Source organism: Tachypleus tridentatus, unplaced genomic scaffold (genome assembly GCF_004210375.1).
Source record: "Tachypleus tridentatus isolate NWPU-2018 unplaced genomic scaffold, ASM421037v1 Hic_cluster_2, whole genome shotgun sequence".
NCBI classification, from domain to species: domain Eukaryota; kingdom Metazoa; phylum Arthropoda; class Merostomata; order Xiphosura; family Limulidae; genus Tachypleus; species Tachypleus tridentatus.
In genome coordinates this window covers 44,803,775-44,827,664 of record NW_027467782.1, presented here as the reverse complement: position 1 = coordinate 44,827,664, position 23,890 = coordinate 44,803,775, and the positions used below count along the sequence as shown (strand labels likewise).

General features: G+C 34.6%; 1 protein-coding gene across 8 annotated transcripts in view; it reads right to left on the bottom strand.

Moving 5' to 3' along the window:
- The window catches only part of LOC143243198 (histone-lysine N-methyltransferase SETMAR-like), a 57,842-nt gene extending 36,774 nt beyond the window's left edge, over positions 1-21,068 (bottom strand). Inside the window, exons 1-5 of one of the 8 annotated variants that reach the window (XM_076487002.1) lie at positions 20,153-21,068; positions 17,880-17,980; positions 9,035-9,118; positions 8,809-8,935; positions 4,803-6,532 (exon numbers count right to left, since the gene is read on the bottom strand). In XM_076487002.1, the coding sequence (XP_076343117.1) occupies positions 6,004-6,504 (501 nt within the window). In that variant the 5' untranslated portion in view covers positions 6,505-6,532; positions 8,809-8,935; positions 9,035-9,118; positions 17,880-17,980; positions 20,153-21,068 and the 3' untranslated portion in view covers positions 4,803-6,003. The other 7 variants (XR_013024176.1, XR_013024174.1, XR_013024177.1 and 4 more) reach the window with 7 other exon arrangements.
- Between the last annotated feature and the right edge of the window lie 2,822 nt (positions 21,069-23,890).

Sequence of the window (23,890 nt, the reverse complement as noted above, 5' to 3'; positions counted from 1 at the left end):
AGAACCTCATAGAGATGATTTACAGGTGTATTTAAATGGGGTATATGATCATGTGTGAAACAGAAAGAACCTCATAGAGATGATTTACAGGTGTATTTAAAAGAGCTATGTGAACATGTGTGAAACAGGAAGAACCTCATAGAGATGTTTTACAGGTGTATTTAAAAGAGATATGTGAACATGTGTGAAACAGGAAGAACCTCATAGAGATGATTTACAGGTGTATTTAAAAGAGCTATGTGAACATGTGTGAAACAGGAAGAACCTCATAGAGATGATTTACAGGTGTATATAAAAGAGCTATGTGAACATGTGAGAAACAGGAAGAACCTCACAGAGATGATTTACAGGTGTATTTAAAAGAGCTATGTGAACATGTGAGAAACAGGAAGAACCTCACAGAGATGATTCACAGTTGTATTTAAAAGAGCTATGCGAACATGTGTGAAACAGGAAGAACCTCATAGAGATGATCTACAGGTGTATTTAAAAGTGATGTGTGAACATCTGTGAAACAGGAAGAACCTCATAGAGATGATTTACAGGTGTATTTAAAAGAGCTATGTGAACATGTGTGAAACAGGAAGAACCTCATAGAGATAATTTGCAGGTGTATTTAAAAGAGCTATGTGAACATGTGTGAAACAGGAAGAACCTCATAGAGATGATTTACAGGTGTATTTAAAAGAGCTATGTGAACATGTGAGAAACAGGAAGAACCTCACAGAGATGATTCACAGTTGTATTTAAAAGAGCTATGCGAACATGTGTGAAACAGGAAGAACCTCATAGAGATGATTTACAGGTGTATTTAAAAGAGCTATGTGATCATCTGTGAAACAGGAAGAACCTCATAGAGATGATTTGCAGGTGTATTTAAAAGAGTTATGCGAACATGTGTGAAACAGGAAGAACCTCACAGAGATGATTCACAGTTGTATTTAAAAGAGCTATGTGAACATGTGAGAAACAGGAAGAACCTCACAGAGATGATTCACAGTTGTATTTAAAAGAGCTATGCGAACATGTGTGAAACAGGAAGAACCTCACAGAGATGATTTACAGGTGTATTTAAAAGAGATATGTGATCATCTGTGAAACAGGAAGAACCTCATAGAGATGATTTACAGTTGTATTTAAAAGAGAAATGTGAACATGTGTGAAACAGGAAGAACCTCGTAGAGATGATTTACAGGTGTATTTAAAAGAGCTATGTGATCATCTGTGAAACAGGAAGAACCTCATAGAGATGATTTACAGGTGTATTTAAAAGAGAAATGTGAACATGTGTGAAACAGGAAGAACCTCGTAGAGATGATTTACAGGTGTATTTAAAAGAGCTATGTGAACATGTGTGAAACAGGAAGAACCTCATAGAGATGATTTACAGGTGTATTTAAAATAGCTATGTGGTCATCTGTGAAACAGGAAGAACCTCATAGAGATGATTTATTTTTATTCTATTTTGTTCTCTAGTTTCAATGCCTTTCTTATGTGTACTACAACACAGACTTAATTTATTAAAATGTCTTTAATTAATTGTTATGCACATGTCTGCTTCCATGAAATGTAACTTAACCTACCAGCATCTCGTTCACGAAACAAAACTATACACACAATTTCTTCGGACTCTATAGAAAACTGTTCTAGTGGTTAACGTATCAAGACTGTGGATTACAAAGTTCATGTCCCGTTGCCCTTAAAACAAACTCTGCATTTCGAATTAGTGAGTAAATCTGACAGTGAAGCGTAACTATTGTGTCAGATAAGTTCGTACAGGGTTCACTATTTGAAGAATAAGAGGTTTGAACAAAGAAAGACAGAACATTGCAATATTAATTATAAACAAAATGTGATAATGGTATGTCAATCAGCCAATCTGACCTCCTGGTGGCAATTATTAGATAAGTAACAGATCCATGAAACATTTAAATAAGTGTTAACTAATTATTAAACATCTATTTACAGGTAAAAACAATGTAATAGGAACCATTATGATATTACCACTCTAATGAAAAAAATAACTAGTGGAAAATATGTAAATATTAAAACAATTATATATATATTATAACCATACAATATTCAATACGTAAACCAAAACACACTGACATGAAATTAAAAAAATACGCTGCACATTTTTTTTTCTCGAAAAAGTGATTCTAGAGTACGTGTTACAAAGTGAGATTATAAAATGTATCCTATATTTTGGAAATGACTGTTGAAATAGGACCCACATTGCAGCTCCAATTCGCTAGTCTCACATAAGAAAATTAGAAGAGTGAGATGTGGGTGCTCAACATCCCACATCTGTATCACCCTTCACTGCCTGTTGTGGAAGGTGACTGTTCTCCCATGAGAGAATAAGAAAAATATAAACATTAAAATGAAGTAAATAAAAATGAAAGGTACTGACATCTGGTGGTAAGATAAAACTTACCTCTTGAAGTTAGCATTCCAGATTTTCAATTTATTATACACTAACAATACAAGGAACAAAACACCAAGTGTATACAAAAATGTACAACAATGATATGGAATGAAATAACAAAAACATAAATATACAGTACATACAGCTATGTAAGTGAACACGAAAATTACAAAAGGAGAAATTAGAAAAAAGATATGTATACACACATGCATATATACATTAAATATTAAATTAAAAAATGAATCGGCGCATAAAACAATATGTACTGATATGTACAAGTAACTAAATCCAAAAAACAAACAACAGAAATGAAAGTAGAAAATTACAAATGACTACAGAGAATTACAGAAAAAAAATGAAATACAAAGCTTAAAGAAAAAATTTAAAAACCCAAAAATTAAGAAGGATTTAATTACAAAAAAACAGCCATACAAACAAACATTCCACATAATATACAATATGTACAAAAGAGTACACACAAAATAGATAAAAAAATTATGAAAATACAAATAAACAATAATTACATAGAACAGACAATCTAGAAAATCAGTCTGATTCCGCTACCCTCAAGCGTGCCCACCGGTGAGACGTCCGGCACCAACAATGATAAAGAGTCCCTCCGATTCAGTAACTAATAGTTCGCATCAAGGCGGAATAACAGTTTGTACCTGGTCTTATTTGACAGAACAACACTGGAGCCCCTCAAAAGGAATTGAGTACGGGTAAGCCAGATGACCCTGATATGGGGATGTGAAAGGTAAAGGCCAGGACACTGTGAACGGGGATCAGCAAGTGATCAAAACGGTCTCAACCGAGATCGATGGGACACGGAAAAGGTGAGCCACCTTCTTCTGTCCGATGTCGAACAAAGGACCAACATGTAAAGGACACTATACCTGAGTATGACATGACTCGGCGACACTGATACTGGACAGGTATAATCGTTCTCTCACCGGTAAAATGTCATGAAACCCTGAATGTAAATATCAACATGGCACAACATTCCATGGAAGAGCGGGTGGTGTTGCTCTATCCTGTGAATACAGTCTGGAGGAAGCAGACGGCAGAGAGTATTGAATTCGCCGGAATATCACGTGGCATAACGTGACAACGTCTGATCGCTGCAACAGTGTCAGCATACCAAGTGGGAGAATTAAAACACATTGGTTTATTCAGGCCCGGTGAAACACAAAAATGTCTGAACCAATCAGGAAATGAGCCAGTTGGCTACAGGGATGATCCTCCCAAGAGAGACAGCATATAGTGGTGGACAAGAAAGGCACTCGGTCCAGACACGTGGGATGTCCACTCCTCTCATGAAGGGTGGCTTAACTAAAGACAACCAAGACACTGTCTCAGTCTTACCACTCCACAGACATGTCACTCAACAGCTCGCGCACAGCAGTCGTTCAGAGGAAGTATCTCACCAAGATACCATAACAAGTGGAGAAGCCTCCTCTTCACCGCTTCTGTCAAACAAGTTAGCAGGGCTGTAACAATCTTGAACTGCCAAACTGACACGTTATACCATCTTCCCACAGGCAGCCTCAGGACTGGCAATGAAGGGAATCCCAAAACACTTGACTGGAGAGGAAGCCCATGCCAAATCAAATGGAGTATCTGCAGATGAGGCCCACTTGCCCAACTCCCAAGCCCTAGACTTAGTGTAGTTGAGCTGAGCTGCACTACCCTGAGAGTACTTGTTAACAATCGCCCTTGTTGAACCCAGGTATGTTTGGTTTTCTAGAAATCAGTTCATATCATCTGCATAACTTACATACTTGATGGATGCCCCACCTGGGAAACGAAGGCCACACATTGAAACCTAGTGATACAGATGAGAGAGCAGGTACGATCACTAACACATAAAGAGATGGCGATAATGGACGTCCTTGACGAACACCCTGACAGATGTTAAAAGGGGCATCAAGTATCCATTCACTAAGAACATGCTCGAAGAAGACGTATAGAAAGTTCGTACATAAGCTGGAGTAAAAACCAAACCTCTCCAGAACGTACCGCAAATATTTGTGGTAACTCAATCAAAGGCCTTACTCTGATTAAGTGACACAAAACTTTTAGGGATGCTTCTGTCCGTGATATAATGTAACAGGTCATATAGAAGTACCAAGTTTTGATGGATACTTCTTCCTCACACATTTCAATGTCAAGGACAAGACGGCATGACAACACTGAAATGGGTATACAGGGTTTCAGAAATAATCTTTCCATCCACACTCAAGAGTGATATGGTATGCCATATCTTTGGACTGGGAGAGATCCTTAGAGATTAACATAATTAATCCATCCAGCGTACCCGAAGGCATGGACCCACGGGTCAGACAGTAGTTAAAAAAGTCTAATTAAAAGGGGCCCAGTAATATGCCATACATGGTGATAGAATTCCACTGGTAAGCCATCCAGTCCCAGACACTTACCAGATAGCCACCCAAAATTCATTTAGTGTAATGGGTTTCAAAACGTCGTCAGACCGTGATGGATTGAGGGTTGGCAAGAACTGAATGATGTCTCGCCAAATATCCTCACCCACAGTCGAAGCCGAATATAGTCAGCTATAGTACTTGAGGCACGTGTTGAGGATGTCAGTAATGTCTGAGGATACCTGACCATTGTCTCTCAACAGATTGGAGATGTGCTTATATTAAGACTTCTCCTGTGCCTTACAGAGTGGAATCATAGTAACATTTCTGGGATTAAGCAACTTCATCAGACTAGAAATGCTAATCCATTGATTCAAGAAGTTTGTTTTGAATTACACGCAAAGCTACACGAGGGCTATCTGTGCTAGCCGTCCCTAATTTAGCAGTGTAAGACTAGAGGGAAGGCAGCTAGTCATCACCACCAACTCTTGGGCTACTTTTTTACCAATGAATAGTGGGATTGATTGTCACATTATAATGCCCCCACGGCTGGGAGGGCGAGCATGTTTGGCACGACGGGGATCAGAACCCGCGACCCTCAGATTACGAGTCGCATGCCTTAACACGCTTGGCCATGCCGGGCCTATCCCATAAGTAATGTCCCATTTTTGGGTTCAGAAAAAGAGAGAGTATTTCAAGCAATTTTAATGTTACTTAATCAATAATGTATGTTCCATTATTATTCATTACTTCCTACCAACGATTCACAAGCTTCTGAATGTCACTTCTGTAAAATTCATAGGGTCTGTAGGAAAAGAATACAGAGAAAATAATTTTGACATCTTCATTGGAATAGATAATCAGATGTAGCAAGGTCTGGAGAATAAGGAGGATGTGGAAGTTTTTACCAGTCTAGCTCTTCAGTCTTTGCAGATGTAATCCTTGCTGTATGGGGCCATGCATTATCCTGATTTAACACAACACCTTTATGACTGATCAAAGGATGGCTCCTTTCTTTCAGTGCAACATTCAAGCACTCTACCTGTTGATAGTAGAAGTTTGATGAAATCATTACATTGAATGAAAGCAACTCACAGTGAATCACACCAACAATATCTCCCAAACGTTTAGCAAGACTTTCCTAGGGTGGATGTTCATTTTGGGCTGTGCTTTAGCCAGTTTACCTGCAATGAGTCATTGTCTACGGCACTTAACATTTTTATAAAATATCCATCTTTCATCTCCAGTCACTATCTTGCTCAGTAAAGGTGAGCTATGTTCAAGATAGAGCAGAGAAGTGCAAATGTGTACTCTTGCTCTGAGGTTGGCTTCTCTCAAATCATGGGGGACACATTTTCCAAATTCTAACACCTTTCCAAGCTCTTGCAGATGACAGTGAACTGTTAAATGGGTTAAATCACACTTCTGTACTAGTTCAACTGTTACAGCATAATCTTCATCAAGTGCAGCCAGTAACAAGTCATCATTAAACTCAACAGGACGACTCAAACATGGCGAATCACTTAAGCTGTAGTCACCTGATCTGAACTTCTGAAACCACCTTCGACATTTTCTTTCATTTAGAGACTCTGCACCATAAATACCTTGAATGTTTTGTGTAGTTTCTACCGCACTATTGCTTTTCTTAAACTCATAAAGCATTATATGCCTAATGGGCTCCTCAGACACATCCATCTTTATAAGGGTGTAATTGATTAATGATCTGAAAAAGTGGAGTTGGGTTAGTTTCTTTTATTTGTCTGAACATTTCTATACACGTCCTGCTATATATTTTAGTCATTAAAGCCTTATATAAAGAAGAAATGATGATACACTTTCTGTATTAAATTTTGGACATTACTTTTGGGATGGTTTGATATATACTGGTCGAAACAAATTAGATGTCATCAACTTATTGATAAATATATATAGAAACACCTAAATTATAAAGGGAAACTATTAAATGAAATTAATGTGTTTGTGGGACGACATCACCAGTTACTTATATGTCTTATGTGCTCCTCAGACACATCCATCTTCATAATGGTTATTTGATTAATGATCTGAAAAAAGTGTATTGGGTTAGTTTCTTCTATTTGTTTGAACATTTTTATGCATGTTCTACTACATATTTTTGTCATTAAAGCTTTTTACAAAGATAAAAATGATGATGAACTTCCTGTACTAGCTTTTCAGACATTTACGGGATGACTTGATAATTGATAAACGTTTATTAATCGGAAAACTACAGATATATGACAAGGAATATTTACAGATTTAGAACATTACAACCAATCAACTTCAGAAAATTAACTTCGGACGTCAGTATTTCTATGAAGGCATGACATATCTTCCTTGATGAAAAATTAGCATATAAATCTTTTAAGGTCAGCTAAGAATAGAACTAGCTAGCTTCCCGTCAAGTGAATTGTACCTGTATATCAACAGAGAATTCATTTGTTCATCATGAACTGCCGCTAAAAGATTCAATTCCAGATCAGATAGAAGAACCAGCACTGTTTGTAAACTTTTTAAAAATATTATTTGTAATAACTTGTTGTAATAACCATTATTATAAATTGTATTGTTTGTATATTCAATTTATCTGTCTTAAGAAAAAAAACTGTGTATCAATCTAGTTGGTAAATATCATAAATTTAATAAATACCAGGATTCAATTAACTTCTAAATTATCAGTGATGTCGAGAAACCCACTTGTTGAGAATATGCAAAACGGCTCGTTTGGGTTGAGAAATATTTTACATAGAAGATCGAACAACGTTTCGACCTTCTTCGGTCATCGTCATGACCCTCATCGTCGATGACCGAAGAAGGTCGAAACGTTGTTCGCTCTTCTATGTAAAATATTTTCTCAACCCAAACGAGCCGTTTTTGCATATAACTTCTAAATTAATATTTCTGGCTGTTTAAAATCATAATACATAAGATAATAAATCGGACGCTCGTCCGTAATAAACTATATTACTTAACCAGACATATCAATTTTCATTGTTATTTGATCAAAGTTTTTTTTAAAAAATGCCCATGTTAATCACTATATGGATTTTATTTTTTATACTTGTTTATAAAGTGTTCTGGTTAGCTTTACTTTTCTGAAAGCTTTATAAAATAATAAAAAAATGAAATGAATTTAGTTATAGAAAAAAAATGCAGACAAAACAATGAATTGAATAAAACTACCACAATGAACAAAGTAGCAAAGCTGACAAAACAATGGAATAAAACTACCACAATGAACAAAGTAGCAAAGCAGACAAAACAATGGAATAAAACTACCACAATAAACACAGTAGTAAAGCAGATAAAACAATGAATGGAATAAAACTACCACAATGAACAAAGTAGTAAACCTGATATCAACATAAATTAACAGAAGAAAATAATACATGAAAGCTAAAAAGTTAAGCATAATAATAGGAGAAAATATAACAGCAGAAGAAAACCTGCTGCAAATGCAGAAAACTAAATAAAATTAATAATAGAAGCAAATCGAATAGTGGAATGAAGCAACGTGTGAGCGCAGACAGCCCTCGTGTAGCTTTGCGTGAAATTCAAAACAAAACAACATTTGAAATCTAAAAAATTAAACATAATAAAAGGTAAAATGTTTAGCCACAAAGAGCTATTTATAATAAAAAATAAGCGTATTGATTTTCCAGAATGTTTGAGGTTGATCTAAAAGTTCATAAGATCACCTTTCGTTACGTAAAAACTCAGACTTACATTATTTTGAATTTTAATCCAAACAGTACTTGTAGTAATTCTTATAATAAAGTATTACTACGTTCTGTGTAAATTCTCATTTTATCTAGCCTCGACTCTATAAAACAAAATTACTGAAAGTATTGAACTAGACAAAGGCTAAAAAGTAATGTTGGCGGGAGGCAACGCTAAGCCTGACTTTGGAACCAGACATATAAAAGTTTGAATTAACAGTTGCTAAGATTATATAAAAGCTTAGACTGCTAAATAACTTACTCTGGTGAGTTGTAAATAAGGTTTAGCGATTTTCTATAACAACCAACAGTCGAACGGGCGATGCTGTCTCGCGTAACAGTTTCACAGCCTCTTTGAAGGAGATGTCCCGCAGTGACACGTCGTTCACCTAGAAAATCCGTAGGAGACAAAAGAAATGTTGTTGTATTTTTTTCATATTAAATCGTGCTGGAATAAACTTTGAAACTAATAAAATGATTCGACTTACAGCCAACAAAACATCTCCCCTCTTTAGACGGCCATCTTGGAAAGCTGCACCATAGCGAAGAACATCTGTTACAACTATGGCCACCTATAAGATAAGATGTGAGCTATTAAATAACAATTATTATTGTATTAGACTCACGACAAGTTCTATTGATAAGCTGCTTTCTCACTAAAGATCTTAAACTGTTTATTCTCCAAGCGAATAATTTACTTGTAAAACAAATTCTGATCTATAACGTAGAGTTAATATTTAAAATAAGCCATATAACGTTTAATTAATTCTAGTTATGCCATTCAATTATAAATCTATAGTTTTGTTTTTATTTAATACAGGCCGTGCATAGTTTGGTAATTAGAGCTCCTAACTCGCAATCTGTAGGCCACGACTTCGAAACCGCGTTTCTGAACGTGCTTGCCCTTTCAGTTATGGGGTTTACAGAGCCACAGTCAATCCTACTACTCTTTCACGGAAAGAGTTAACGGTAGGTGGTGTTGTAATTAGGGCGAGTGTTTCATGGTCCGCCACCAGAGAGTGACACGTGTAACGATCTCATTGTCCTACAAACCAGATACGATTATGTTAGGAAGTAGTATCAAATAATGCGTTGCTAGGAGATGCCATGTGATAATATAGTTAAGGGTTATTCAACATAGAGCGTGTTGCTAGGCGACGAACTAGTAACAGAAGGTGCACTCCTAGAAACAGATATTGAAACCAAGAGATCAATTAGTAGATGTTATTACCAAGCTTATATAGGATTGGATACTATTACTTTCGTAGAACTGCTTATAGATTTCAGTTGTTCTCAACTTATGTTTACAGTTTTAATATATTTACCTGCATTGGTCTTACAAAAGTGGACGGTGCTTTCATAGGCAGAAGGTATTATTTGGTAAATTATTAAATTGGACAAAGGCCCATTGTGGGGTGTCTTAAGATGTGATTACATCAAACAATTTAGTCTAGACTTAATTATGTGTTCTATAATTTACAAATTAATTATGTGTCCTATAATTTACAAATAAAACTTATTTTATTATTTCAGTGTGACAACTATTATGACACTGTTATCAGTTTTTATCACACGTATTATCTTAATTTGTCCAATATTTGAATGAGACATTCTTTATAACCAATAATTTACCCTGCATCTATCATTATATGTATTAAACATTTCACTAATTCATTTATTCTCTAGTTTTTGGTTTTATATTGACTTACATAGCATATTTTTTGAATTTTGTGTCACAAGCCTAGTGTGTCACACATGACAAGTTATAAGATGTCTTCAAATAACGTTCACTTTCATTAAACCTAGTATGTCATACACCGACAAGTTATATATAACATGTCCTGAACTAACGTTAGCTGTCATAAGCCAAGTGTGCAGTGGCGGATTTAAGGTTGTGTGAGCCCAGTGGCTAATAATTTACATACAGTAAAATCTTGACAGTTATTGGTTTTTAACAAACTACGCACACTTTTCTGTCATCATAGCAATGTGCGTAAAAAACAACAAATTGCCAAATCGTTAGTCTTAACTAGTAATTTACGCACTTTCTTGTACTAGTGTTTTGTATATAAGAACCAAACCTATTTTTCTTTATAGATATTTGGATTAATTGTTTTTCTGCAATGTTTAAATATTTTTAAAAGTACATTTTAAAGAATATTCAACATTGTTTTACCATAGAATTTGGAACTAATGTATATCTCTTAAGATGTCCGAATATAGTGATATATTATTGTCTGTCCTGGAATAGCTAGGTGGTTAGTACGCTCGACTCGTAATCCGAGGGTCGCGGGTTCGAATCCCCACCACACCAAACATGCTCGTCTTTTAACCGTAAAGGCCTTATAATGTCACGGTCAATCTCACTGTTCGTTGGTAAAAGAGTAGCCCTAGAGTTAACGGTTTTTGACTTTCACACAGAGCTACACGAGCGCTATCTGCGCTAGCTGTCCTTAATTTAACAGTGTAAAAGTAAAGGGAAGGTAGCTAGTCATCATCACCAACTTTTGGGCTAGTTTTTTATCAACTAAGAATGAGATTGCCCATAACATCACAACGTCCCACGGCTGAAAGGGCGAGCACGCTTGGTAGGATGGGGATTCAAACCCGTAACCCTGAGATTACGAATTGAATGCCCTAACCACCTATCTACACTGGAATTTGTTGTTTTTTCAGCAATGGAACTCGACCAGAAATCGTCGCATTTCTAATCTTGGTAAGCTAACCACTATGTTTCACCCAGAACGAATAGATATTATTGGAATTACGGCCAAAAATGTCGTTAACAGTAATTGTTCCCAACTAATGCATTCTAATTATGATAGTTTTCTGATATTGACTAGGAACGTTAAGTATCTTTTATCAGCCTGTCACGGAGACTAGTATCTTTAAATATCAAATTTCTTTCTCGTTCTGATTTTTATTATTAGGTAGCTTGCTTCTGGTCACGAACAGTTCCGTCGAGAAGTATGAAGATGTCTTCCTTCTCACTAATCGTCACCAAACAACCTACGTTCGAAATAAAACCGGTAAAGAATCAATTTCATTCTAAACAGGATTTTATCATTCCTATTGTCATGTTACACACCAACAAGTGTCAGCGTCTTAAAACTCTAATCACCAACAAAGGTCAGCGTCTTGAAACTCTAAGCATAAACACAGGTCAGCGTCTTGAAACTCTAATCACCAACAAAGGTCAGCGTCTTGAAACTCTAAGCATAAATAAAAGTCAGCGTCTTGAAACTCTAATCACCAACAAAGGTCAGCGTCTTGAAACTCTAATCACCAACAAAGGTCAGCGTATGGAAACTCTAATCACCAACAAAGGTCAGCGTCTTGAAACTCTAATCACCAACAAAGGTCAATGTCTTGAAACTCTAATCACCAACAAAGGTCAATGTCTTGAAACTCTAATCACCAACAAAGGTCAGCGTCTTGAAACTCTAATCACTAACAAAGGTGAGCGTATTGAAACTCTAATCACCAACAAAGGTCAGCGTCTTGAAACTCTAATCACCAACAAAGGTCAGCGTCTTGAAACTCTAATCACCAACAAAGGTCAGCGTCTTGAAACTCTAAGCATAAATAAAGTCAGCGTCTTGAAACTCTAATCACCAACAAAGGTCAGCGTCTTGAAACTCTAATCACCAACAAAGGTCAGCGTCTTGAAACTCTAATCACCAACAAAGGTCAGCGTCTTGAAACTCTAATCACCAACAAAGGTCAATGTCTTGAAACTCTAATCACCAACAAAGGTCAGCGTCTTGAAACTCTAATCACCAAAAAAGGTCAATGTCTTGAAACTCTAATCACCAACAAAGGTCAGCGTCTTGAAACTCTAAGCATAATCAAAGGTCAGCGTCTTGAAACTCTAATCACCAACAAAGGTCAGCGTCTTGAAACTCTAAGCATAAACAAAGGTCAGCGTCTTGAAACTCTAATCACAACAAAGGTCAGCGTCTTGAAACTCTAATCACCAACAAAGGTCAACGTCTTGAAACTCTAATCACCAACAAAGGTCAACGTCTTGAAACTCTAATCACCAACAAAGGTCAGCGTCTTGAAACTCTAATCACCAACAAAGATCAACGTCTTGAAACTCTAATCACCAACAAAGGTCAGCGTCTTGAAACTCTAAGTATCAACAAAGGTCAGCGTCTTGAAACTCTAATCACAAATAAAGGTCAATGTCTTGAAACTCCAATCACCAACAAAGGTCATCGTCTTGAAACTCTAATCACCAACAAAGGTCAGCGTCTTGAAACTCTAATCACCAACAAAGATCAACGTCTTGAAACTCTAATCACCAACAAAGGTCAAGCGTCTTGAAACTCTAATCACCAACAAAGATCAACGTCTTGAAACTCTAATCACCAACAAAGATCAACGTCTTGAAACTCTAATCACCAACAAAGGTCAGCGTCTTGAAACTCTAATCACCAACAAAGGTCAGCGTCTTAGAACTCTAATCACTAAAAAAGGTCAGTGTCTTGAAACTCTAATCACCAACAAAGGTCAGCGTTTTGATACTCTAATCACCAACAAAGGTCAGCGTCTTGAAACTCTAATCACTAACAAAGGTGAGCGTATTGAAACTTTAATCACCAACAAAGGTCAGCGTCTTGAAACTCTAATCACCAACATAGGACAGCGACTTGAAACTCTAATCACTAACAAGGGTCAGCGTCTTGAAACTCTAATCACCAAGAAAGGTCAGCGTCTTGAAACTCTAATCACTTACAAAGGTCAGCGACTTGAAACTCGAAGCACCAACAAAGATCAGCGTCTTGAAACTCGAAGCACCAACAAAGATCAGCGTCTTGAAATTCTAACATTTTACTTTTAATTCTAACTAATCACCCTTCACCTGTTTCTTTGATGAAATGTTTCACAAAACTTATGTAAATTTGTGTTTTGCGAAGTGTTAAACTGAGAGACAATCGTATAATTAGTTTAAATCTATTTGAGTTTGATTTCCCCGTTGTTCATTTGATTCATGTTGTCTCTAAAGAGTCGCTCGTGCCATCAATACTTTGAAAAAAATCATTTGCACGTTGCTGCACGTTACTGGCATTTCGAAAACGACCACATCAAATAGAACTCGAAACGTAAACACAAATTCCTTGATTCTTTTGAAGAATAAAAATAATTTTCCTTTGACATATTAATGGTCGTCATTGTTTTCAAACAAAGTATGCTTCACTTTTTTAATAATTGAATGAAAATTTTAGAAAACTAAATGTTGTACTTTTGTTTGTCTCTTGTTGATTACTCTATCGACAAACTGTGGTGAGTCGATCAAACTCCGACTTGATATTTATAAACCTTCACAGTTAATGATAAAACAAAACACAAACGTGATAATAGGAAACATTTATTAAATGTTTGGGAATCCTCAAAATAAAACATAATTTAATGATAAAAGAAAACACAAACGTCATAACAGGAAACATTTATTAAATGTTTGGGAATCCTCACAATAAAACATAATAATAAAACAAAGCACAAACGTGATAACATGAAACATTTATTAAATGTTTGGGAATCCTCACAATAAAATTGAATAATAAAACAAAGCACAAACGTGGTAACAGGAAACATTTATTAAATGTTTGGGAATCCTCACAATAAAACATAATTTAATGATAAAAGAAAACACAAACGTCATAACAGGAAACATTTATTAAATGTTTGGGAATCCTCACAATAAGATATAATAATAAAACAAAGCACAAACGTGGTAACAGGAAACATTTATTAAATGTTTGGGAATCATCAAAATAAAACATAACTTAATGATAAAACAAAGCACAAGTGTGAAAACAGGAAACCTTTATTAAATGTTTGGCAATCCTCACAATAAAACATAACTTAATGATAAAACAAAGCACAAGTGTGAAAACAAGAAACATTTATTAAATGTGTGGAATTCTCACAATTTCATCATCAGTAACGTGGGATAGAAAACAAGCAAACAATATTTGTAATTACAACAGAATAATTACAACACACAAGAATAAAGAACTTGAATATATAATTATAAGTTGAGGAAACGAAAATGTGGCACAACTGAAATAGTCAAATGAAATGGAGGTTAAATATAGTGAATACTGTGTAATATTTAATGATGAAGCAGAGTTTTTATGTACAACGTTTCTTTACCTTTAGGTCACGTAGCGGCCTTTACTAACCTACAAGACATAGGTTTTTCTGTAGGATTTCTGCATCAATAGAGTTCTCAAGTGAAAGTACAAACACATTGTTGATGGTTCACTTTAAGTTTTATTTAACCATCTCATAAGTGTAGATACCAGAAGAAGTTGTGTTGAAAAGTTATATTTAGCCTATTTTCAAATGGGGTATTCTGACTTTCAATATGATGTACAGCCAATAAAATCACTTTTAGCAGCGACTTGTTGCTGTTTCCCAATAGCTTTGATGTGGTAATTAATCAACACAGGCAGGAGCCACAGTTTTTGTCAACAAACTCCTACTAACGTCACGCGCTTCCTGGCGCTAACATCGTAAGGTTTCAGTTTTGACGTCTTTTCAATGTCAGAGTAAGAAGTATTACTTTTAATTGTCTCACTAGCACGAGGGTTGATTACATTTGAGACAATATTTGAAATGTTAGACCCTCTTCCAGCAGAGTGGTTCTGTTTTAATTCAAATAAGTATTCTCGTCAGTATTAAATCTCTACAGGATAGCACTAGAATCTCTGCAGGATAGCACAAGTTTAGTGGAGTTCTTTACTGGTATACAGATATTTCCTTAAATCTCTAAATGATAGTACTAGTTTAGTGGAGTTCTTTACTGGTATTCAGATAGTTCCTTAAATCTCTAAAGGATAGTACTAGTTTAGTGGAGTTCTTTACTGGTATACAGATAGTTCCTTAAATCTCTAAAGGATAGTACTAGTTTAGTGGAGTTCTTTACTGGTATACAGATAGTTCCTTAAATCTCTACAGGAGTTTAGTGGAGTTCTTTACTGGTATACAGATATTTCTATAAAGGTATAAGATATTATATCTTATTTATTAATAAGATATAATAATAAAACAAAGCACAAACGTGGTAACATGAAACATTTATTAAATGTTTGGGAATCCTCACAATAAAACAAAATAATAAAACAAAGAACAAACGAGATAACAGGAAACATTTATTAAATGTTTGGGAATCATCAAAATAAAACATAACTTAATGATAAAACAAAGCACAAGTGTGAAAACAGGAAACCTTTATTAAATGTTTGGCAATCCTCACAATAAAACATAACTTAATGATAAAACAAAGCACAAGTGTGAAAACAAGAAACATTTATTAAATGTGTGGGAATTCTCACAATTTCATCATCAGTAACGTGGGATAAAAAACAAGCAAACAATATTTGTAATTACAACAGAATAATTACAACACACAAGAATAAAGAACTTGAATATATAATTATAAGTTGAGGAAACGAAAATGTGGCACAACTGAAATAGTCAAATGAAATGGAGGTTAAATATAGTGAATACTGTGTAATATTTAATGATGAAGCAGAGTTTTTATGTACAACGTTTCTTTACCTTTAGGTCACGTAGCGGCCTTTACTAACCTACAAGACATAGGTTTTTCTGTAGGATTTCTGCATCAATAGAGTTCTCAAGTAAAAGTACAAACACATTGTTGATGGTTCACTTTTAAGTTTTATTTAACCATCTCATAGGTGTAGATACCAGAAGAAGTTGTGTTGAAAAGTTATATTTAGCCTATTTTCAAATGGGGTATTCTGACTTTCAATATGATGTACAGTCAATAAAATCACTTTTAGCAGCGACTTGTTGCTGTTTCCCAATAGCTTTGATGTGGTAATTAATCAACACAGGCAGGAGCCACAGTTTTGTCAACAAACTCCTACTAACGTCACGCGCTTCCTGGCGCTAACATCGTAAGGTTTCAGTTTTGACGTCTTTTCAATGTCAGAGTAAGAAGTATTACTTTTAATTGTCTCACTAGCACGAGGGTTGATTACATTTGAGACAATATTTGAAATGTTAGACCCTCTTCCAGCAGAATGGTTCTGTTTTAATTCAAATAAGTATTCTCGTCAGTATTAAATTTCTACAGGATAGCACTAGAATCTCTGCAGGATAGCACAAGTTTAGTGGAGTTCTTTACTGGTATACAGATATTTCCTTAAATCTCTAAAGGATAGTACTAGTTTAGTGGAGTTCTTTACTGGTATTCAGATAGTTCCTTAAATCTCTAAAGGATAGTACTAGTTTAGTGGAGTTCTTTACTGGTATACAGATAGTTCCTTAAATCTCTAAAGGACAGTACTAGTTTAGTGGAGTTCTTTACTGGTATACAGATATTTCCTTAAATCTCTACAGGATAGTACTAGTTTAGTGGAGTTCTTTACTGGTATACAGATATTTCCTTAAATCTCTACAGGATAGTACTAGTTTAGTGGAGTTCTTTACTGGTATACAGATATTTCCTTAAATCCCTACAGGAGTTTAGTGGAGTTCTTTACTCGCATACGGATATTTCCTAATCTTTACGAAGTGTATGTATTGTTTACAAATCTGGGGTTTGAGGCTGAGTGTAACCATGTAGCTGGATTATACGGACTGTGAACCTCATGGTTAATGATTCACCGTACAAACAAACATGTTCACACTTTACGCCCATGAGTGCACTATACAAGTGTCGGTCCAATCCAAATATTTTGTCAAACAAAATTACAGTAGCCTAAGATTTGGTGGCGAGTGTTGCTTTCTCTCCTGTCTATCAGGTCAAAAATTAAAGAGTGCTATACGTAGGTAACCCTTTTTGTAACCTTGCATGAAAATACGAGACAAAATGTAGTTCGCAAACTGTGTTTCATAAAGTTTCAAGCAAAACATTTTACTCTTAAATATACAGAAGTGACAAGTATTGTTACTGATATCTAAAGAATTACCCTAATTTGGTTCAAATTTATTAAGTTTCAATCTCCTCAGTGTGGGTTTCTTAAAGAGTTAAGAATGAAGTCTCCATGAGAAATCTCAGACTAATTTAAATTTCGTTAATAAATATAATACTGCCAGCAGCTGAACAGTAAATATAAGGGCTTAAAAATGCTAAATTTCAGGGTTCACTCCTGTGGAAATACAATGAGGATGGACCATTGTGAATCTCTATGCTTAAAGTAAGTAAACAATGTTATTTTATAGATTGTTCTTCTGAAGCAGACTACTACAGTTATAAATGTCTCGTTATTGTAGACATTTGGTGACGTCACTTACAGTAGACTTACAAACTTAACCCGACCTAAGAATTGGTCATCAGTTTTAATATCTTACCAAATAGGTGTCATTTCCCCCGGTGACACTAATCCCCAGTTCATTGTTGTCTTTCTTGAAGACAATAGTTGTATCTACAAAATCCTCAATAGTGGTGACAGCTGGATGTTGAGAAAAAAATACAAATGTTGTTATTGTTCATGGAAAATGAAAAAAAAAATTATACAGTTTCATAAAACTGAAACTAAAAGAAAACTGCAACAAATTTAACTATGAATAACTGTAAATTATCTAGAGTTCGAAACGTGAAGTACATACAAACTGTAAATTATCTAGAGTTTGGAACGTGAAGTACATACAAACTGTAAATTATCTAGAGTTCGAAACGTGAATTACACCTTTTTTATTTCATTACTTTGACTTTCAAAACACGTTAGCGAAACACTGTAGTATCAATCTTTTATTAGAGATTTAATTTCCTATTATTGTAATAAACATGGACGTTTTTAAATAACAGGATATTTAATACTTTTATGTGAGATAACCTTGAGGTTTTATTTATCCCCATACATGTAGTGTTGATCAGAACTTTTAAAATATCTTGAATCAGACTAAACATGCGACAAAGTACGAAAACACTTGAAACTATCACTATCACAAATATACTAAGTACCCTTACCATTTATGACGCGAGGTTACTTTCATAACTATAGTTAAGGTTTCTGGTTATTATTGCTATTTGTAAGTGACACACTTTAATGACTGTTACCAAAGCCTTAAAACTCTCTTAACAATAGTTATCGTTTATTTCTTACTATGTGATATTTAAATATTTATCTCAAAATTTTCTTCACGCACCACAATGACCCACAATACTGGAACCACATCAGGTCCTCTAAAACTTGATTCGTGGACTGTATTATTAAACATTGCATACTAAAGAAAACTCTATTTAAGGAATAATGTATTCATCAAGAAACACATTTTCAGCCTGACTTACGCGGCCATCATCTGAAAAATCACAGGAGTTACTGGTCTACAGTGTTTTTCAAAGCAAAAACTATTTAAATGGCAAAACTGTAATTTGATAACCCCCAAACCAAATTCGTTCTAGTATTTATTGCAACTATAAAACTTATACAAGCCAAGTAATATTGGCAATAAAAACTTACTGAATTCTAGTTTTACATAATATGAAGTTTCATAAAGCAACTTTGTTCTTCAGTTATACAGAACAGACTTCATTACAGAATGAAATGCACAATCTTTTGTTCCACATTACTTAATACTTCGACTGACCATGTATCACTTCTCTCAAGCCAACACCATTTGCCACTGATGGCTTCTTCCAAATGTGATCGAACTTCCACGTTTCTAACCTAACGAGTCTTTTTCTGTCCATTAGCTCTCAGGGAACGAAACTGTAGTTCTAACAAACACAAATTTTGTTGCTCAAAATGTTGGTGCTTACACTCTTATCGTTGTAATTTTACAAAAAATGAAGCATTACGCTCTGTTATTCACGTAAAAGCGTGAATTTATAAAACAAAGAAAATCGTATTTGAATGTAAAAATAAAAGAAAACCTGTTAAAACAGTAGTTTAAATTAAGGTAATGTAATGATAACTAGAAAATCTTATGAACTTACTTTCAGAAGACATTGGTATTTCAAAATACATACATTCATAATTCAGCTTACATGTATGAAGTATGGCTTTTTAAAATTATAGCTTTAATAGTACATACTTCTAACATGCGATTGAAATCACTTTATCTGACAATGGACGAGAACTTTAAAAGTGTGAAATCACATTTATTTTCAGAGTTAACATTTGATTCTATGACCACCTGCCTCTTCCTAAGCTTAACTATCGATAACTTATTGCACCCTTGTAGATCTTCACTTTTCTCTTTAGAACGCCCTCCAGTGGTTTAACGGTAATTTTGCAGAATTTCCATACTAAAGAAGTCGGATTTTGATACCTATGTTGGGCATATCATAAATATCCCATTGCACAGTCTTGTGCTTAAAAATAAACAAACCTAATCTCCAGATAATTTTTTCTCACGTCTCTGTGAAACCAGTTTCTAGCCCTTCAATATTTTTTATACGTTATCTAAATTTTCTGATAAACTTACTGGATTCGTTACCAAAGGTCAAACAGAGTGTAACCTCTTCAATGGTTTTATTAATTCCTACAAGGCCAGCAAACTTCGCATTAAAGTTTTGACTTTGGCAATTACACCCTTCTGCAAATTAATTGAAACAAGACAGAAAATTACGATTTTTCAATTTTTTGCATTTTATTTCTGAGAATCCAAAAAGTACTCACAAATTAATACATGATATGACAGCCTTTATTTTTCAGAAGATCATTAATCCGCTTTGTCATTGAATCCATGAGTTGACTGTAATCTTTACTAAATTTTGGATCGCGGTACTACACCTCAATTAGCTTATCTTTCGTAGTATAGTCTTTTCCCCGAAGTCTTTCTTTACAAATCGCTCAAAGATTTTCAATAGGATTTAAGTCCGAAGAGTTTCCAAGCCAGTCCAGCACCTTTATTCGCGTTTTAGTCATAAAATTCTTCACAAGTTTCGATGTGTGGCACGGAGCCAAATCTTGCTGAAAAATGCCAGATCCATCTGGAAATCTCTTTTTCAATTCTGGAACGACTCTTCTCTGCAAAACTTCGATGTACTGTGGTTCTCGCCTCATACCTTCTACGACATGTAAGCCTCCGACGCAATAGCAGCTGAAAAAGCCCCAAAACATCTTCTTCAAGGGATGTTTTACGAACTGATTGATGTGATATTCCCGAAGTTTCTCACCTGGAGATCTGCAAACATGCAGACTTCTTTGACCCTGTACGAAAAAATGAGTTTACTCACTGAATAACACCTTCCTCCATTGTTCTTGCGTCCAGTTCTTGTATTTCAGACCCCATTCATACCGTTTTTCTTCATTGAGTTGGTAAGAAGTTGTTTAATAACTGATAAACTTACTTCTTATACCAAAGTATAAATTTCATCATATATCCCAAAAATAAATCGACCGTACTGCAAAACACAGCTAATGACGCCGTTTGTGTGAAAAAATTACTACTGAAGGAAATCAGCGAGGCTACAAAGGCCGCCATGCTAAAAATATATAGAAATATATAGTTATGCAATCTGTCTCTATATATGTACATACAAATATATAGTTATGCAATCTGTCTCTATATATATACATACAAATATATAGTTATGCAATCTGTCTCTACATATGTACATACAAATATATAGTTATGCAATCTGTCTCTATATATGTACATACAAATATATAGTTATGCAATCTGTCTCTCTATATATGTACATACAAATATATAGTTATGCAATCTGTCTCTATATATGTACATACAAATATATAGTTATGCAATCTGTCTCTATATATGTACATACAAATATATAGTTATGCAATCTGTCTCTATATATATACATACAAATATATAGTTATGCAATCTGTCTCTATATATATACATACAAATATATAGTTATGCAATCTGTCTCTATATATATACATACAAATATATAGTTATGCAATCTGTCTCTATATATACATACAAATATATAGTTATGCAATCTGTCTCTCTCCACATATACATACAAATATATAGTTATGCAATCTGTCTCTACATATGTACATACAAATATATAGTTATGCAATCTGTCTCTACATATGTACATACAAATATATAGTTATGCCATCTGTCTCTATATATATACATACAAATATATAGTTATGCAATCTCTCTATATATATACACACAAATTTATAGTTATGCCATCTGTCTCTCTATATATACATACAAATATATAGTTATGCAATCTCTCTATATATACATACAAATATAGTTATGCAATCTGTCTCTATATATATACATACACATATATAGTTATGCAATCTGTCTCTATATATATACATACAAATATATAGTTATGCAATCTGTCTCTATATATACATACAAATATATAGTTATGCAATCTGTCTCTATATATATACATACAAATATATAGTTATGCAATCTCTCTCTATATATACATACAAATATATAGTTATGCAATCTGTCTATATATATACATACAAATATATAGTTATGCAATCTGTCTCTATATATATACATACAAATATATAGTTATGCAATCTGTCTATATATATATACATACAAATATATATTTGTCTCTATATATGTACTGTTACCTAGGTGAATCAGTTGTTGTTAGTTAAGCACAAAGCTGTACAATGGGCGATCTGTGTTATGCCAACAACTGGTATCAAAACCCGGTTCCTAGCGTTGTAAGTTCTTGAACATACCGCTGTGCTATTGTGGGGACTAGTGAATGAGATCTGATGTGTACCAGATAAGAGAGAGGGAAACTGTTTTTTAATAACTAAAACTCATTAAAACTTCCATATTTAGGTAAACTCTCCTAAATTACTAGTTCAGATGTAAACAACTGTTACATTTCTTGAGAAGTTGGTTGGCTGATTGTGTGGTGGTTATGGTTAACAACAGTTTGAGGTTTCGTGGTGTTCACCTCTTTGTTCACATCACTTTCATTTGTTGTTACTTTACTTTAAGTTTTAGATATCAGGTATTTCTATTAGCGTGACTTTCTGAGCGAGACAAGAATTTAACACAAGCAATACAATTAGCCAAACGATACAACTTAGTAATAACGCGCGAAGTCAATAAAGTTTCTTTGTTTTTGAATTTTGCGCAAAGCTACACGAGGGCAACCTGCGTTAGCCGTCCCGAATTTAGCAGTGTAAAACTAGAGGGTAGGCAGTTTGTCATCACCACCCACCGCAACTCTTAAACTACTCTTTTACCAACGAATAGTGGGATTGATCGTCACGTTATAACATCATTTTGAGTGAAAGAGCGAGCATGTTTAGTACGATGAGGATTTGAACCTGTGACCCTCATACAAGTCGAGCGCCCTAACCATCTGGCTATGACGGCCACAAGTGAATAAAGACAAATAGATGTTGTTGTGTTTTTAATCTATAATTGGATATCAACCCTTGTTATGTTTAGAAGCCAATACGGGAAACAAATACAAGTTTGTCGCTATTATCAGAAATAATTACCAAGTGGTTTATAATTCAGTTTTTAGTTGGTAATATGTTGCCTTAACAGAACAGTAAATGAAACTGGAATGTTTTTGATAAAATTACATTTCAAAGTCACCAATGATTTCACATTATTCATACTGTATCGTACTATTACATGTAACTATTGAGAACAAATAACAGGGGTAAGCCAGCCACTAGGATTCTTGGTTGGTGGTTGTATTGGTCTCTATGGTGAAAGTAAGTTGTGATTTTCGGTTGATTTTTAAGAAGTACCTTGATTAAATAACACATAACCTTATGAAGTAGCATTTAACTCTAAAATAACAGCTTGACCGACCACTTTACAGCTGTATTACTTTTGTGGTGTTTAATATAACACATGACCTTATGAAGTAGCATTTAACTCTAAAATAACAGCTTGACCGACCACTTTACAGCTGTATTACTTTTGTGGTGTTTAATATAACACATGACCTTATGAAGTAGCATTTAACTCTAAAATAACAGCTTGACTGACCACTTTACAGCTGTATTACTTTTGTGGTGTTTAATATAACACATGACCTTATGAAGTAGCATTTAACACTAAAATAACAGCTTGACCGACCACTTTACAGCTGTATTACTTTTGTGGTGTTTAATATAACACATGACCTTATGAAGTAGTACTTAACACTAAAATAACAGCTTGACCGACCACTTTACAGCTGTATTACTTTGGTGGTGTTTAATATAACACATAACCTTACGAAGTAGTACTTAACACTAAAATAACAGCTTTATTTTACAGATACATTACTTCACCAAGCTGTATGTGACATGGATTAACGTTTTTTGATGAATCGTTTTAATATATAGATATTTCGTAAAAGGAATTGTTGATTTTCTAGGTGAACAGCACAAAGAACCTATTATAACAGTGTGATAGACTCTCACAGTTATTTACGT